The sequence below is a fragment of the Ascaphus truei genome, chromosome 10 (genome assembly GCF_040206685.1).
Source record: "Ascaphus truei isolate aAscTru1 chromosome 10, aAscTru1.hap1, whole genome shotgun sequence".
In the NCBI taxonomy this organism is placed as follows: domain Eukaryota; kingdom Metazoa; phylum Chordata; class Amphibia; order Anura; family Ascaphidae; genus Ascaphus; species Ascaphus truei.
Genome location: NC_134492.1, coordinates 59,423,665 through 59,440,592, shown reverse-complemented (window position 1 = coordinate 59,440,592; position 16,928 = coordinate 59,423,665). Strand labels below are relative to the sequence as shown.

At 55.7% G+C, this 16,928-nt stretch overlaps 1 protein-coding gene across 2 annotated transcripts in view; it reads left to right on the top strand.

Annotated features, from left to right (window-relative positions):
* The window catches only part of VAV3 (vav guanine nucleotide exchange factor 3), a 229,582-nt gene that overhangs the window by 163,132 nt on the left and 49,522 nt on the right, over nt 1-16,928 (top strand). For both annotated transcript variants that reach the window (XM_075617032.1, XM_075617033.1), the window contains exons 21-24: nt 6,972-7,108; nt 8,957-9,022; nt 9,827-9,861; nt 10,830-10,946. In XM_075617032.1, the coding sequence (XP_075473147.1) occupies nt 6,972-7,108; nt 8,957-9,022; nt 9,827-9,861; nt 10,830-10,946 (355 nt within the window). The remainder of the gene's footprint in view (nt 1-6,971; nt 7,109-8,956; nt 9,023-9,826; nt 9,862-10,829; nt 10,947-16,928) is intronic.

The following is a 16,928-nucleotide window of genomic DNA, read 5'->3' as shown; positions in this document are numbered from 1 at the left end:
AGACCCGGCCTGTTCTGTCACCGTCAGACCCGGCCTGTTCTGTCACCGTCAGACCCGGCCTGTTCAGTCACCGTCAGACCCGGCCTGTTCTGCCCATGTTGAGTTACAGAGAGAGGCCACGTTCAGTTACAGAGAGGGGCCACATTCAGTTACAGAGAGGGGCCACGTTCAGTTACAGAGAGGGGCCACATTCAGTTACAGAGAGGGGCCACGTTCAGTTACAGAGAGGGGCCACATTTAGTTACTGTGGGGCCACAGATGTGTCAGAAGCTCCATCATGTCAGGGGTTAACCGGGATCCCAGTATTAGAGCACTGTGTGTTTCCTTTGTCCCTCATCACTGTCCACGTCCCCTTGTCTCCTTCCCAGTCCCCTTGTCCCCCTCCCCCGTGTCCCCTGCCCCGTGTCCCCCGTCTCCTTGTCCCCATGTCCCCCGTCCCCTTGTCCCCGTCCCATGTCCCCTTGTCCCCATATCCCCTTGTCCCCCGTCACTTGTCCCCGTCCCTTGTCCCCTTGTCCCCCTTGTCCCCGTCCCCTTGTCCCCCGTCCCCTTGTCCCCCGTCCCCTTGTCCCCGTCCCATGTCCTCTTGTCCCCCGTCCCTTGTCCCCATGTCCCCCGTCACCCTTGTCCCCGTCCCTTGTCCCCGTCCCCTTGTCCCCCGTCCCCTTGTCCCCCGTCCCCTTGTCCCCCGTCCCCCGTCCCCTTGTCCCCCATCCCCTTGTCCCCCGTCCCTTGTCCCCCGTCTTCCTGTCCCCTGTCCCCCGTCCCCCGTCTTCCTGTCCCATGTCCCCCGTCCCCTTGTCCCCCGTCTTCCTGTCCCCCGTCCCCATGTCCCCCGTCCCTTGTCCCCCGTCCCCTTGTCCCCCGTCTTCCTGTCCCCCGTCCCCATGTCCCCCGTCCCCACCTCTTTCCTCCCCATGTGAAGGACGGGAGATGGTTTTCTCGGGTGAAATTAGCCTTGTTTATTCCCTTCTTATTTCACATGTGATCCCACGGCCCATAAAGCTGCTCGACACTTGTTACTAACGATATGCAAATGTGTGCGTCACCTGCCTTCCAGGGACTCATTATTCGGCTTCCAGGATCCCAGCCAAGCGCCTGTTTATTCACCTGCAAATTACACTGCCATTGTTCAGCTTAAATGGTGTTTGTACCCTTTAAAACCACCTTGACACCGCAAACGCCCCATCTATCCTTCCTGTCCACGGTGGCAGGACCGGCTGGGTGATGTCACCGTGTCACCGTGTCGCCCTGCGGGAGAACGGAATCGGACATTTGGTCTCGATCAAGTCAGCGCTGGCAGGGACAGAAATGGCGGCGCTGGGCGCACAGAAATGGCGGCGCTGGGCGCACAGAAATGGCGGCGCTGGGCGCACAGTAATGGTGGCGCTGGGTGTGCAGATGTTAATGGGATGTACTAAAAAATAATGTTTCTGTGTGGCCAAAAAAAAGGAGAAAATGCGTCAAAATCGCCACCAAGTTCAATTTGGCGCTAACCCTAAAATGTCTGTTTATATCATTAGCGCAGAATTAAGTTACTTGGCATCAACCCAGCCATGTGCCTGACGCAGCGCGGAGGTTTCATTACACAGGGAAAGTAATGTGCTATTGTCACAGCGCGGCGATTATACATAATATGGCGCTAATACTATATATTTACTAAAAGGAAGAAAGAGCGGCTGGGACCTGCAGGATAAATCGGGCTGCAGGCGAGTTACAAGCAAAACATTTTATTAGGCGCAACGCCAACTACAAACCAGAGGCAAGGATCCCCCGGCGCGTCTCCCGCCGCTGGCGCGCTCGCAATGACAACGTTTTCATTTGGACTTGCCTCCCGCCGAATGTATCCTGCACTGCTCAGCCCGCTCCTCCTTACCCACTCCACGGGGCTGACGCACGCAGCCGGAGCAGCGTGGCATTCCGTGCGGTCTCCCAACGCGTTCTGAGTATACCCAGTGACCGCCTTACCTACGGCCAGTGTGGTGACGACCTACAGACCTTACGATCCGGAGCCACGGGAAGGACCTGCCAGTTCTGCGGGGGGATTGCGTTGACCCCCGGGGATGACGCAGGTTTGTGACACAGTTCTCCCTTATAGTGCTCGGTGTGCATCCTACAAGGCTTATGGTTTTTATTGATCCGCACAATATTGGGCTGATTAGATATATGGCAAGTTGCGTTCTTTGCCCTTCATGGACTGTTCCACGACATCTTTATCATCCTGATTTCTCATTATCGATATATAACCCACCCACCCACCGCAGGTCTTAGTACCGTCCATCGGGATTTATTTCCTATCTATTACTTATATATTTACTAATACTGGTTATAACTAAAATACACCTTATTCTGTGTTAATTAAAATGGTATAAATCAGGGTATCAGCGCGATGCGACAAAAGTCATTTCAAACCACAAGCTGCGCGTCACACGTGTACGACACATCGCCACAGTCACTTTTTTGTTACTTCAAAATTCTTGCCACAAGCGCACAATGAAAGGAACATGTCACAGCGAAGGCCCGTGTGTCTCACCGTCGCGACATCCAGGACAGTACGGAACTTAATCCATCAAACGCTGACAATCGAGGTGACAAATGAACCGGACGGGAGTGGAACACGGAAGTGTTTATGGAACGCGGCAGCGTCACGGGGGCCGACTCCCCCCGCGCTTTACAGGGGTCGTTTTGGTTTTAATTATCAATCAAACCAGATGAGAACGCCCTGTGTTCTGCCGCTAGGGGCGGGTGACTCCAGTCCTCAAGGGGCACTAACAGGTCAAGTTTTCAGGATATCCCTGCTTCAGCGCAGGTTTGCTGAATCAGGGTCTGATTGAGCCACCTGTGCTGAAGCTGGGTATGATTGAGCCACCTGTGCTGAAGCAGGGTCTGATTGAGCCACCTGTGCTGAAGCAGGGATATCCTGAAAACCTGACCTGTTGGTGGCCCTTCAGGACTGGAGTTGTCCACCATTGGTTATGTTCTAAGATTGTCATTTTTTGCGCGACAGAATTTCAGCTCTTAAACGTAACACAATCCTTCCTAAAATGTGCGCGGTGTGAATGGCGTTGTGTGACATACATGTGACGCGTAGTTTGATGTTTGCTGCCTAGAATCATTATTTGATAGTACATCCCATTACCATCTGTACGCCCTGCACCGCCATTTCAGTGCGCCCAGCGCCGCCATTGCTGTGCACCCATCTCCGGACATTTCTGTGCGCCCAGCACCGCCATTTCTGTGTGCCCAGCACCGCCATTTCTGTGTGCCCAGCACCGCCATTTCTGTGTGCCCAGCATCGCCATTTCTGTGTGCCCAGCACCGCCATTTCTGTGCGCCCAGCATCGCCATTTCTGTGCGCCCAGCACCGTTATTTCTGTGTGCCCAGCACCGCCATTTCTGTGTGCCCAGCACCGCCATTTCTGTGCGCCCAGCACCGCCATTTCTGTGTGCCCAGCACCGCCATTTCTGTGTGCCCAGCACCGCCATTTCTGTGTGCCCAGCACCGCCATTTCTGTGTGCCCAGCACCGCCATTTCTGTGTGCCCAGCACCGCCATTTCTGTGTGCCCAGCACCGCCATTTCTGTGCGCCCAGCATCGCCATTTCTGTGCGCCCAGCACCGTTATTTCTGTGTGCCCAGCACCGCCATTTCTGTGTGCCCAGCACCGTTATTTCTGTGTGCCCAGCACCGTTATTTCTGTGTGCCCAGCTCCGGCAATTTGTGTGCGCTCAGCTCCGCCATTTCTGTATGCCCAGCGCCGCCATTTTTGGTCACCTAGCGCTGCCATTTCTGCACGCCCAGCGCTGCCATTTCTGCACGCCCAGTGCTGCCATTTCTGTACGCCCAGCGCTGCCATTTCTGTATGCCCAGCGCCGCCATTTTTGGTCACCTAGCGCTGCCATTTCTGCACGCCCAGTGCTGCCATTTCTGTACGCCCAGCGCTGCCATTTCTGTACGCCCAGTGCTGCCATTTCTGTACGCCCAGCGCTGCCATTTCTGTACGCCCAGTGCTGCCATTTCTGTACGCCCAGCGCTGCCATTTCTGTATGCCCAGCGCCGCCATTTTTGGTCACCTAGTGCTGCCATTTCTGCACACCCAGTGCCAGCAATTTTTGTACGCCCAGTGCTGGCTTTTCTGTACGCCCAGCGCAAGCTATCTTTGTGCGCCCAGCACCACCATTTCTGCGTGCCCAGCGCCGACATTTCTTCGTGCCCAGCACCACCATTTCTGCGTGCCCAGCGCCGCCATTTCTTCGTGCCCAGCACCACCATTTCTGCGTGCCCAGCGCCGCCATTTCTTCGTGCCCAGCGCCACCATTTCTGTGCACCAAAACACATGAAAAATACTCCTTTTTGCCTCAGATGGGAAAATGACAGGTTAGAGCCTGCTGTAGCGCACACAAGCGCTATAGAAATGAACTTTGACGTGCGCCTATCGTGTCGGAGAAATGTCTTGTATCTCGGTATAAATCATTGCCTCTGGATTCACTGCGTTACCCGCGCTTAGCGCTGACTCCTCAGTGCAGCACGGAAGCAGAATGTGATTTAACCGAAATTCCAGGGTATTATTCTGCGTGCTCTTCAGAGAGAGGATTTGGGATCTTACGTTGTAAAAGCTATGACATGTCACCCTACAGTATGAAAGAAACCTTCCAAAACGGGGATAAATCTCTGGGTTTTCACTTGTTATTATAATGTCACAATTTAATGTTGTGATTGGAAATCCAATATTTGTTTGCGACCTTTCTATCTGGTATATATTGTAGGATAAATAACGGAGGCGTGTTCGGTTAGCGAGAGGCAGATATCGCTGGTAATCTCACTAATTGTTCAAGTAAAAAATAAAAAGCACAATAAAATAATCAGAAGAAGGGGAAATGGCTATTTTCGTGTAGTGTTAATGCGCAAAATGTGATACAAAACTATTATTAAAAACCCCGTCATTAAATAGGAAAGAAAGCAGTTTATTGTGGATAACACCAGCGGTATTCTGGGCTCGGGTTACTGTCCCGGAAACCTCTCCGAGAGGAACGTGGATTTCTCGTATCGGACGGGAGATCGCGCTTCAGCTTAGGAATGTAGAAAAACTTGCTCATTGCCGGAAGAGAAAAGCGAGACAGATTCATGTTTGAGGTGGTGGTTCTGCCAGGCTCCCTCCGCGGGCCCCTGCTCTCCGGGGCTGCATTCCCGAGGCCGACAGGACGCCGCGATGGGTGGGCTTTCTATTTGCTCATGTGCTGCGGTTTATTTAAACGTCCATTTTGTTTTCCCTGTTGTTGGCCCTTGAGGACAGGATTTGGCTGATTGATTGAGTTGACTGACTCTAGCCACCTGTGCTGAAGCAGGGACTGATTCAGCCACCTGTGCTGAAGCAGAGACTGATTGAGCCACCTGTGCTGAAGCGGGTACTGATTGAAGTACCTGTGCTCAATCAGTTCTTGCTTCAGCACAGGTGGCTCAATCAGTCTCTGCTTCAGCACAGGTGGCTCAATCAGTCTCTGCTTCAGCACAGGTGGCTGAATCAGTCCCTGCTCCGACTTTGATATATCCATGTATTCCAGGGGTGCTCAACTCCAGTCCTCAATACGGCCCAACAGGTCAGGTTTTAAGAATATCCCTGCTTCAGCACAGGTGGCTCATTCAGTCACTAATTGAGACTCATGTGCTGAAGCAGGGACTGATTGAGCCACCTGTGCTGAAGCAGGGATATCCTTAAAACCTGTCCTATTGGTGGCCCTTGAGAATTGGAGTTGGCCGCCCCTGGGTTCCGTGGCCACCTTCGTGGTACAGTAAGTATCTCATGAAGCAGGGTGACCCCGGAGCTGAAAGTAACATGGACAATCCGCAAATAGCGGGGTATAAACGGGGGACGTTCCCCCCATAATATCACCCGGTTACTTGCCAGCGGTGCCCCAGGTGTGTTAATGTTTTAATGGCAGGAGTTTAGCGGGGGTCCGATGCGCGCTTATCTCCGATCCGGGACCCCCTGCTCCCTGAGACACTTACCTCTGTAGCAGCGCCGGTATCTCTGCAGTAAGAGAAACGGTGGGCCTAACATAATGGCGGCTTTCAATGTCCCGCGGACCAATAGGAAGCCGCGACGACATCCGGTGCGGCTTCCTATTGCCCTGCGTGACCGGGGCATTTAAACGCCACAGGGATACCGGCGCCCCCTACGGGGTGAGTATCTCGGGAAGCAGGGGGTCCCCGGATCTGAAATAAGCGCGGTTCAGCGCCAGGGACCCCATCAATACTGCGATGAAGAATAGTAACCGCGCAGTGCTACCTATTCTGCCGCTTTAATGAAAAAAAACGCGTCTCCGTCACGAGAATTCATTTTGGGGCGTCTGCGTTTCTGTTCGGCAACGCCGCCGACCGAACTTTGCCCGCAAATGATTTCCTTGTGAATGTAAACTCGTCCCGCCCGGCGCGACCTTCGGAAAATCCAAACACGGTGGCGTTTCCGAATAAGCCGGAGTCGCCGTTACGCAGAAGCGACGTGCGGATCGGGAATAGGAGGCCGAGCAAACAGGTAGAGACGGGAAGATCATACGGAGCCAAGTTAAGGATACGACAAAATGGCGGCAGCAATGGATACGCGAGAGACATGGGTTTACGCAGCAAAAGAATTTCAGCTTCCACCGCCCTTTCTGAATGGGGGGTATTTTTCCGTAATTGGGGTGAAAAATCCGAAACTTTTGCATGACGTGGTCGAAAAATGGCAAAAAAATGCAGCAAACCGACAAAAAGGAGTGTCGTAAATACGGGAAAAGGTCTGAAATGAACAGGGTCCTTCGTACCATCTCCACACCAAAAAAGGCGAGACGGCGTCTGTATCTGCCGCGAATTTGTACGGATCTTGTGACGGGCGCGTGGAATATTTGGATTTATTTCCTTTTTTTTAGCCTTTTTTGGGGGGTTTACATTGATTGACAGTTTTTTTTTTTTTTTTTATTCCTCCCGGATTTATAGGGTTACCAAAAATGCAGGTTATACGCGGTTACAGCGGTGCCCCCCCGCCCCCTGCGCAAGACAGACCCTCGCTCAGCATTCAGATAGGAGACACTATTGAAGTTATAAGGGCCGATGCACACAGCACATTCTGGCAGGTTTGTGTTTTCCAAGAGTTTTATTCAGGATACGGAGCAAATATCTTCTCTTATGTCCTTTAGCTCCCTATAACTCCTCCTATTACCCCATATAACCGCTCCCTATAACTCCTCCTATTACCCCATATACCCACTCCCTATAACTCCTCCTATTACCCCATATAACCGCTCCCTATAACTCCTCCTATTACCCCATATAACCGCTCCCTATAACTCCTCCTATTACCCCATATAAGTGCTCCCTATAACTCCTCCTATTACCCCATATAACCGCTCCCTATAACTCCTCCTATTACCCCATATAACCCCTCCCTATAACTCCTCCTATTACCCCATATAACCGCTCCCTATAACTCCTCCTATTACCCCATATAGCCGCTCCCTATAACTCCTCCTATTACCCCATATAAGTGCTCCCTATAACTCCTCCTATTACCCCATATAACCGCTCCCTATAACTCCTCCTATTACCCCATATAGCCGCTCCCTATAACTCCTCCTATTACCCCATATAAGTGCTCCCTATAACTCCTCCTATTACCCCATATAACCGCTCCCTATAACTCCTCCTATTACCCCATATAACCCCTCCCTATAACTCCTCCTATTACCCCATATAACCCCTCCCTATAACTCCTCCTGTTACCCCATATAACCGCTCCCTATAACTCCTCCTATTACCCCATATAACCTCTCCCTATAACTCCTCCTATTACCCCATATAACCCCTCCCTATAACTCCTCCTATTACCCCATATAACCTCTCCTTATAACTCCTCCTATTACCCCATATAACCTATCCCTATAAATCATCCTATTACCCCATATAACTTCTCACTATCACTCCTCCTATTACCCCATATAATCTCTCCCTATAACTCCCCATATAACCGCTCCCTATAACTCCTCCTATTACCCCATATAACCTCTCCCTATAATTACCCCATATAACCGCTCCCTATAACTCCTCCTATTACCCCATATAACCTCTCCCTATAACTACTCCTATTACCCCATATAACCTCTCCCTATAACTCCTCCTATTACCCCATATAACCCCTCCCTATAACTCCTCCTATTACCCCATATAACCGCTCCCTATAACTCCTCCTATTACCCCATATAACCTCTCCCTATAACTCCTCCTATTAGCCATATAACCGCTCCCTATAACTCCTCCTATTACCCCATATAACCGCTCCCTATAACTCCTCCTATTACCCCATATAACCGCTCCCTATAACTCCTCCTATTACCCCATATAACCGCTCCCTATAACTCCTCCTATTACCCCATATAACTGCTCCCTATAACTCCTCCTATTACCACATATAACCGCTCCCTATAACTCCTCCTATTACCCCATATAACCTCTCCCTATAACTCCTCCTATTACCCATATAACCTCTCCCAATAACTCCTCCTATTACCCATATAACCTCTCCCTATAACTCCTCCTATTACCCCATATAACCTCTCCCTATAACTCCTCCTATTACCCATATAACCGCGCCCTATAACTCCTCCTATTACCCCATATAACCGCTCCCTATAACTCCTCCTATTACCCCATATAACCTCTCCCAATAACTCCCCCTATTACCCCATATAACCTCTCCCAATAACTCCCCCTATTACCCCATATAACCGCTCCCTATAACTCCTCCTATTACCCCTATAACCTCTCCCAATAACTCCCCCTATTACCCCATATAACCGCTCCCTATACCTCCCCCTATTACAGAATACATACTGCAGTGTACTTTTTATTGAAGATAACTAAGGATATCGGTGAGGTGGAATTGGCGTTTCCGGGACTTTTTAACACTATTCCTTGTTTTTTTTTAGGGTAGAAATTTAGCCACAGGGGAACTTGGCTTTTTCCCCAGCGAATCCGTTAAACCGTGTCCGTGTGTAAGTAATATAAAAAGCAGGAGTACTGTGTATGACTGAGAGAGACAATCCAAGAGGCACTTAAAAAAACAATTACCTAAGCTGCCGATCAATTAGTTCTCCCGTGATTGATCAGCAAAGATCCTGCTTCCCGGGCTTCACTTAATGGCCGCCTTTCCGTTTTTTTCAATCCATCAGTGTAACTCAATCGCTACAATGTACCCTTTTATTATTAAGGTAACATTATCTATTGTTACAGTTTGCAGCTCAAACTGTTGGGAACATTGGTAACAAATTATGACAAATAGGAAAGTGTTGCAAAGCTCTTGCACTGCTGGGGTCTGCTCCCACTCCTTATATTTAATATCATGTATGTAGGCTATTACAGCAAAGAGATTCAGTGCAGCCTGGGAAACACAACCCCCCCCCCTCCCTCCCCCCTAGGTGGGAAGCAGGGGGTATCTGGAGCTGACCTTAATTTCAGCTCTGGGGACCCCTTGCTCCTGAGATACTTACCTCTGTAGGTAGGGGGCGCCAGTAGCAGCTCTCCAGGTTTAAATGTCTCGGTCATGCGAGCCAATAGGCCAGCCAAATGCAGGGCATGTAAACCGCCATTATAATAGCCCCACATTCCTGCTCCGGAGACGCCCTGCTTCAATCCTGTTGCACAAAAAAATCATCTCAAACCCGGAGTGCTGCTTTTACACGCGTGAGCGTGCGTGTGTGCGTGTGCGTGCGTACGTGTGCGTGCGTGTGTATAAGATGACACATTGTGACACAGGCCGTGTCCTAAAGTCCTTGTCTGTTTGTTTTTTAACACGTCAGGTCCCGAAGCCGATGGATTACTCGGGACAGATGTGGTGAGTTGCTCAGGATAACTACTCTGTGTAACCCCTGCCGACTACTATTAGGGGTCCCAGGACAGACTGCTGATCTGCGCCCCCAGGTTGTTGAGTGCTAGGGTTGGGGCTGAAGGATTGTTGAGCGGGCGGATGGAGAGAGGATAGCTCGCCTGGCTCTCCATGGTGGAGAGTAGAACAGCCCCAGCAGTGAGGGCGTCCTAGCCGGGCGGTGGAGGGGGGTGCCAGCCGGGCGGTGGAGGGGGGTGCCAGCCGGGCGGTGGAGGGGGGTGCCAGCCGGGCGGTGGAGGGGGGTGCCAGCCGGGCGCTGGAGGGGGGTCCCCAGCCGGGCGGTGGAGGGGGGTGCCAGCCGGGCGGTGGAGGGGGGTCCTAACCGGGCGGTGGAGGGGGGTCCCAGCCGGGCGGTGGAGGGGGGTCCTAACCGGGCGGTGGAGGGGGATGCCAGCCGGGCAGTGGAGGGGGGTCCTAACCGGGCGGTGGAGGGGGGTCCCAGCCGGGCGGTGGAGGGGGGTGCCAGCCGGGCGGTGGAGGGGGGTGCCAGCCGGGCGGTGGAGGGGGGTCCCAACCGGGCGGTGGAGGGGGGTCCCAGCCGGGCGGTGGAGGGGGGCCCTAACCGGGCGGTGGAGGGGGGTCCCAGCCGGGCGGTGGGGGGGGTCCCAGCCGGGCAGTGGAGGGGGGTCCCAACCGGGCGGTGGAGGGGGGTGCCAGCCGGGCGGTGGAGGGGGGTGCCAGCCGGGCGGTGGAAGGGGTTCCCAGCCGGGCACTGGAGGGGGTTCCCAGCCGGGCGATATAGGCTGGGCGACACTTGACCTCGCTCTCCCCTTTTAACATATTTGGGGGGCTCCTATTTTTTTCTCCAACTTTTTACGGCACCCCCTTCCAGAAAGGTCCGTGTTACCACCCATGTAAAAGTGGGGAGTAACGGAGTGTCCACTCAGTGTGTTCGTCTCCCCCTGTGCTCCCCACAGGTACGCAGGAGCGATGGAGAGAGTGCAGGCGGAGAGTGAGCTTATGAACAGAGAGAACAGCACGTTTCTTATCCGGCACCGGACCAAGGAATCCGGGGAGTACGCCATAAGTATTAAGTGAGTATTGTATCGCCGGCCAAGAAGCCTCAACCCTTCTCAACACTGTCATCACTCTGTGACTGTCCCGTCTTTATCTCCCTGTCCCGTCTTTATCTCCCTGTCCCGTCTTTATCTCCCTGTCCCGTCTTTATCTCCCTGTCCCGTCTTTATCTGCCTGTCCCGTCTTTATCTCCCTGTCCCGTCTTTATCTCCCTATCCCGTCTTTATCTCCCTGTCCCGTCTTTATCTCCCTGTCCCGTCTTTATCTCCCTGTCCTGTCTCCGGGCCCAGATCCACAAAAAGGTTTTACGTTTACCCTCCTCACATTTAGACCCAAAAGGCTGAAACTGCTGTCTGTGAGTAGGGTTACTGGCTCTGCACTTCTATACCCAGGGTGTGCTGGAAAGGCTGGGTAATGCGGCAGGTATAAGTGTATAGGGAACCCATGTTAAAATGGGTAAGATGCAAAAGGTGACACTGAGTGCACATTTGCATGTCATTACCCAGAATCCCTGGCTGCAGGGGAAGCGGTGTATGCTATGAGATAATGGGGAAGGGCAGGGTGGCAGCCCTGGCTGAGACGTGTGACTGCACGCACGCGTGGGGTTGTTATTGGCTGTGCGTTGTATGTTACTATCTTATACTATATTAGTGAAAGCACTGTATGTTTGCCTGCCTGCCTGCATGCCTGCCTGCCTGGATGTCCGGTGTCCCTAGGGGAAATCTCATTGGTCCCTTGGCCCGCCCCCGCACACCTCTCATTGGCCTGAGGCGGAGTGACGGGCCAAAGGACACACAGGGACACACACACACACACACAGGGACACACACACACACACACACACACGGACACACGGACACACGGACACACGGACACACACACACACACACCACACGGACACACACACACACACGGACACACGGACACACACACACACACACACACACACAGGGACACACACACACACGGGGCTCACAGTGTTAGCAGCACCCGCGCGCACCTCCTCCTCTCCCCGAGTCTCCCGCGCTTTCACACCGACCCCCCCTCCCCCGGCGCCGCTACAGTCAGCGGGACACACACACACTATTATTAGCCCTTCAGCGCCCCCCCCCCCCCAGTGTCAGCGGCCGTGCGAGACCCCCCCCTCTATATCTCCCACCTCTCCCCCCCCCCCCACACATATACATGCCCCCCCCTCCCCGGCGCTACAACTCACCCCTCCCCGGCGGGGGAACAGCCAGTGGCCAGGCAGGCTGCCTCGCGGCGCCGAGTGCCCAGGATGGCGGCGCCCGGGAAACACAGCGGGGAAGCGGCCACAACACGCTGCCTCCCGCCTCAGATCCACGTGGGAGCTGCCGGATGGGTGAGTCCCTGGGTGAGTCCCTGGGGGGGGGTATCCCCGATACCCCCCCCCCCCCGGCGCCGCTACAGTCAGCGGGGGAGCGAGCGAGCGCCCGGGACACAGCGGGAGAGCGGCCACAACACGCTGCCTCCCGCCTCAGATCCACGTGGGAGCTGCCGGACGGGTGAGTGAGCGGCCTTCACCTCCCCTCACCCACACCTCACCCCCCATCACCTCCCCTCACCCCCCATCACCTCCCCTCACCCCCTTTCACCTCCCCTCACTCCACTTCTCCCTTCCACCCCCCTTCACCTCCCCATTTACCTCCCCCTCTCCACCCCCCCTTCACCTCCCCTCCACCCCCCCCCTTCACCACCTCCCCTCCACCCCCCCCCCCTTCACCTCCCCTCCACCCCCCCCTTCACCTCCCTTCCACCCCCCCCCCTTCACCTCCCTTCTACCCCCCCCCTTCACCTCCCTTCTACCCCCCCCCCCTTCACCTCCCTTCCACTCCCCCCCCTTCACCTCCCCTCCACCCCCCCTTCACCTCCCCTCCACCCCCCCACCTTCACCTCCCCTCCACCTCCCCTCCCCCCCACCTCCCCTCCACCCCCCCCTTCCCACCGCCTCCCCCCCCTTCCCACCGCCTCCCCCCCCCTTCACACCGCCTCCCCCCCTTCCACCGCCTCCCCCCCTTCCCACCGCCTCCCCCCCTTCCCACCGCCTCCCCCCCCTTCCCACCGCCTCCCCTCCACCTTCCCACCGCCTCCCCCCTTCCCCCCCTTCCCACCGCCTCTCCCCCCCTTCCCACCGCCTCCCAGCCCCCCTTCCCACCGCCTCCCCCCACCCCTTCCCACCGCCTCCCCCCACCGCCTCCCCCCCCCTTCCCACCCGCCTCCCCCCCTTCCCAGCGCCTCCCCCCCTTCCCACCGCCTCCCCCCCCTTCACACCGCCTCCCCCCCCTTCCCACCGCCTCCCAACCCCCCTTCCCACCGCCTCCCACCCCCCCTTCCCACCGCCTCCCCCCCCCTTCCCACCGCCTCCCACCCCCCTTCCCACCGCCTCCCACCCCCCTTCCCACCGCCTCCCACCCCCCGCCATCCCACCGCCTCCCACCCCCCGCCATCCCACCGCCTCCCACCCCCCGCCTTCCCACCGCCTCCCACCCCCCGCCTTCCCACCTCCTCCCACCCCCCGCCTTCCCTCCGCCTCCCCCTTCCCACCTCCCCCTCCTTCCCACCACCTCCCCCTCCTTCCCACCACCTCCCCCCCCTTCCCACCACCTCCACCCTCCCCCCCTTCCCACCACCTCCCCCCTCCTCCCCCTTCCCACCACCTTCCCCTTCCCACCACCTTCCCCCTCCTCCCCCTTCCCACCACCTTCCCCCTCCTCCCCCTTCCCACCACATCCCCCCTTCTCTCCCTTTCCACCACCTTCCCCCCTCCTCCTCCTTCCCACCACCTCCCCCCTTCTCCCCCTTCCCACCACCTCCCCCTTCTCCCCCTTTCCACCACCTCCCCCCTCCTCCCCCTTCCCACCACTTCTCCCCTCCCCCCCGCTCCCCTTCCCCCCCCGCTCCCCTTCCCCCCCCCGCTCCCCTTCCCCCCCGCTCCCCTTCCCCCCCTCCGCTCCCCTTCACCCCCCCTCCGCTCCCCTTTCCACCCCCCCCTCCGCTCCTCTTCCCCCCCCTCCGCTCCTCTTCCCCCCCCTCCACCTCTTTTTCCCCTTTCCCCTCCCACCCCCTCCCACACTTCCACCCCCTCCTCTAACCCTTCCCCCCCCTCCTCTAACCCTTCCCCCCCCTCCTCTAACCCTTCCCCCCCCTCCTCTAACCCTTCCCCCCCTCCTCTAACCCTTCCCCCCCCTCCTCTAACCCTTCCCCCCCCTCCTCTAACCCTTCCCCCCCTCCTCTAACCCTTCCCCCCCCTCCTCTAACCCTCCCCCCCCCCCCTCTAACCCTTCCCCCCCCTCCTCTAACCCTTCCCCCCCCTCCTCTAACCCTTCCCCCCCTCCTCTAACCCTTCCCCCCCTCCTCTAACCCTTCCCCCCCTCCTCTAACCCTTCCCCCCCTCCTCTAACCCTTCCCCCCCTCCTCTAACCCTTCCCCCCTCCTCCACCCCTTGCCCCCCTCCTCCACCCCTTGCCCCCCTCCTCCACCCCTTGCCCCCCTCCTCCACCCCCTCCTCCCCTTCCCGCCGCCCTTCGCCTTCATGCCCGCCTTACCGCCTCCCCACCCCGCCTCTGCCTTTCACCCCGCCCTTACTCCGGCCGCCTCTGCCTTTCACCCACCGCCTCACAGCCGCTGCACGCACTCAACAGACACCCGCCACACTCGACACATACCTGCCGCCACACACACCTGCTGCCTCCCGCCCCTACGCACCGACATCACTGACCCACCGCCTCACACCCTAGCAGGACCCCCCACTCACAGACAGCACTCACAACCCACGCGCCAGCCGCCGCCTCACACCCTTGCAGGACCCCCACTCACAGACAGCACTCACAACCCACGCGCCAGCCGCCGCCTCACACCCTAGCAGGACCCCCACTCACAGACAGCACTCACAACCCACGCGCCAGCCGCCGCCTCACACCCTTGCAGGACCCCCACTCACAGACAGCACTCACAACCCACGCGCCACCCGCCGCCTCACACCCTAGCAGGACCCCCACTCACAGACAGCACTCACAACCCACACACCACCCGCCGCCTCACACCCTAGCAGGACCCCCACTCGCACACAGCACTCACAACCCACGCGCCACCCGCCGCCTCACACCCTAGCAGGACACACGACTCAGATTTTTACATCACTTATGGCACCAAAATATACATTGTACTGTGGTGTGGTTGCAATAAACCATTTTTATACAACATCGTATTACATTTTCTTCCATCTTTCTTTTCAATATTATTATCCAACCTTTACAACAAATACTCACCTATTGTTCCACAATTTATAAATAATACTACCTATTACGCATTTACATCCCGGGCAACGCCGGGTCTCTCAGCTAGTAACTTATATAATGTGCGGTTGAAGTTTAGCCAAAGAATCCCAATTCTGCATCCAAGAGGACAAATTATTTACTATATTACTGTGGGACCGATTCACTAAGCTGTGATAAAATCCGTGCTTTTGCGCCCGACTATGCATTTATTTATTGCGCTGTAAGACATGAGGCCAAAAGCGGGATTCACTAAGTGAAGGCCGATGAATAAAACAAAATGCAGAATCGTGCGAGCCGTTTCTTGTATCCGTGCTATCGCACTATAAATGCTACACACGGTAACTGATAGAAAACACTGCCGCCTGGAAGAGCTGCACGGAGACGCTGCACGGAGACGCTGCACGGAGACGCTGCACGGAGACGCTGCACGGAGACGCTGCACGGAGACGCTGCACGGAGACGCTGCACGGAGACGCTGCACGGAGACGCTGCGCGGAGACGCTGCGCGGAGACGCTGCGCGGAGACGCTGCACGGAGACGCTGCACGGAGACGCTGCACGGAGACGCTGCACGGAGACGCTGCACGGAGACGCTGCACGGAGACGCTGCGCGGAGACGCTGCGCGGAGACGCTGCGCGGAGACGCTGCACGGAGACGCTGCACGGAGACGCTGCGCGGAGACGCTGCGCGGAGACGCTGCACGGAGACGCTGCACGGAGACGCTGCACGGAGACGCTGCACGGAGACGCTGCGCGGAGACGCTGCGCGGAGACGCTGCACGGAGACGCTGCACGGAGACGCTGCACGGAGACGCTGCACGGAGACGCTGCACGGAGACGCTGCGAGTGCAGTCACGGCTCATACAGGCGATCGTGCAGTAAAAATATTGATTTTGATAATAGTGTGGGGGGGAGCAGGGGGTCTCCTGAGCTGAACCGCATTAGTTTCAGCCTCAGGGACCCCCTACTTCATGAGATACAGGCCCGTTATGGGGTGCCGGTATCTCCCGCGTCACGTGACCGGGGGATTTAAATCCTGCAGTGGGATACCGGCACCCCATAACGGGGCCTGTATCTCATGAAGTAGGGGGTCCCTGAGGCTGAAACCAATGCAGTTAAGCTCAGGAGACCCCCTGCTCCCGCAAACTATTATCAAAATACCAATAAAAATGTAAAAAAAATTAATTACTGTAGCGGCTATCCGCTATGGTAATGAAGCAGCTCTAATTAAAATTTTATTAATAGTGTGCGGGAGCAGGGGGCCTCCTGAGCTGAACCGCATTGATTTCAGCCTCAGGGACCCCCTGGTATGGCCCTGGTATGGGGTGCCGTTATCTCCTCCAGTATTTAAATCCCACGGTCACACTACTGGTCACGCTACCCATTGATTGGCACAGTGGCACATCATCCCCATATAATATGGGCATGCTTTAACACTATGGCAGTCAATGGTCAACCTAAAAAAATAAAAAATCACAAACAATATCCAATGCAATAAAAACAATCACCAAATAAACAATAAAAAAGTAAACACGACAAAATTACCATCAATCAATAAAGCAAATACCAAATAAACACCAGAATTACACATTAAAATACCCCCAAAAAAACTATAAATAAAGGAAAACTCCAAATAAACACCATTATTAAAAATCAAAAGACCAAAAATAAACCACAATTAAAAAGCGAACAAAAAATGCCA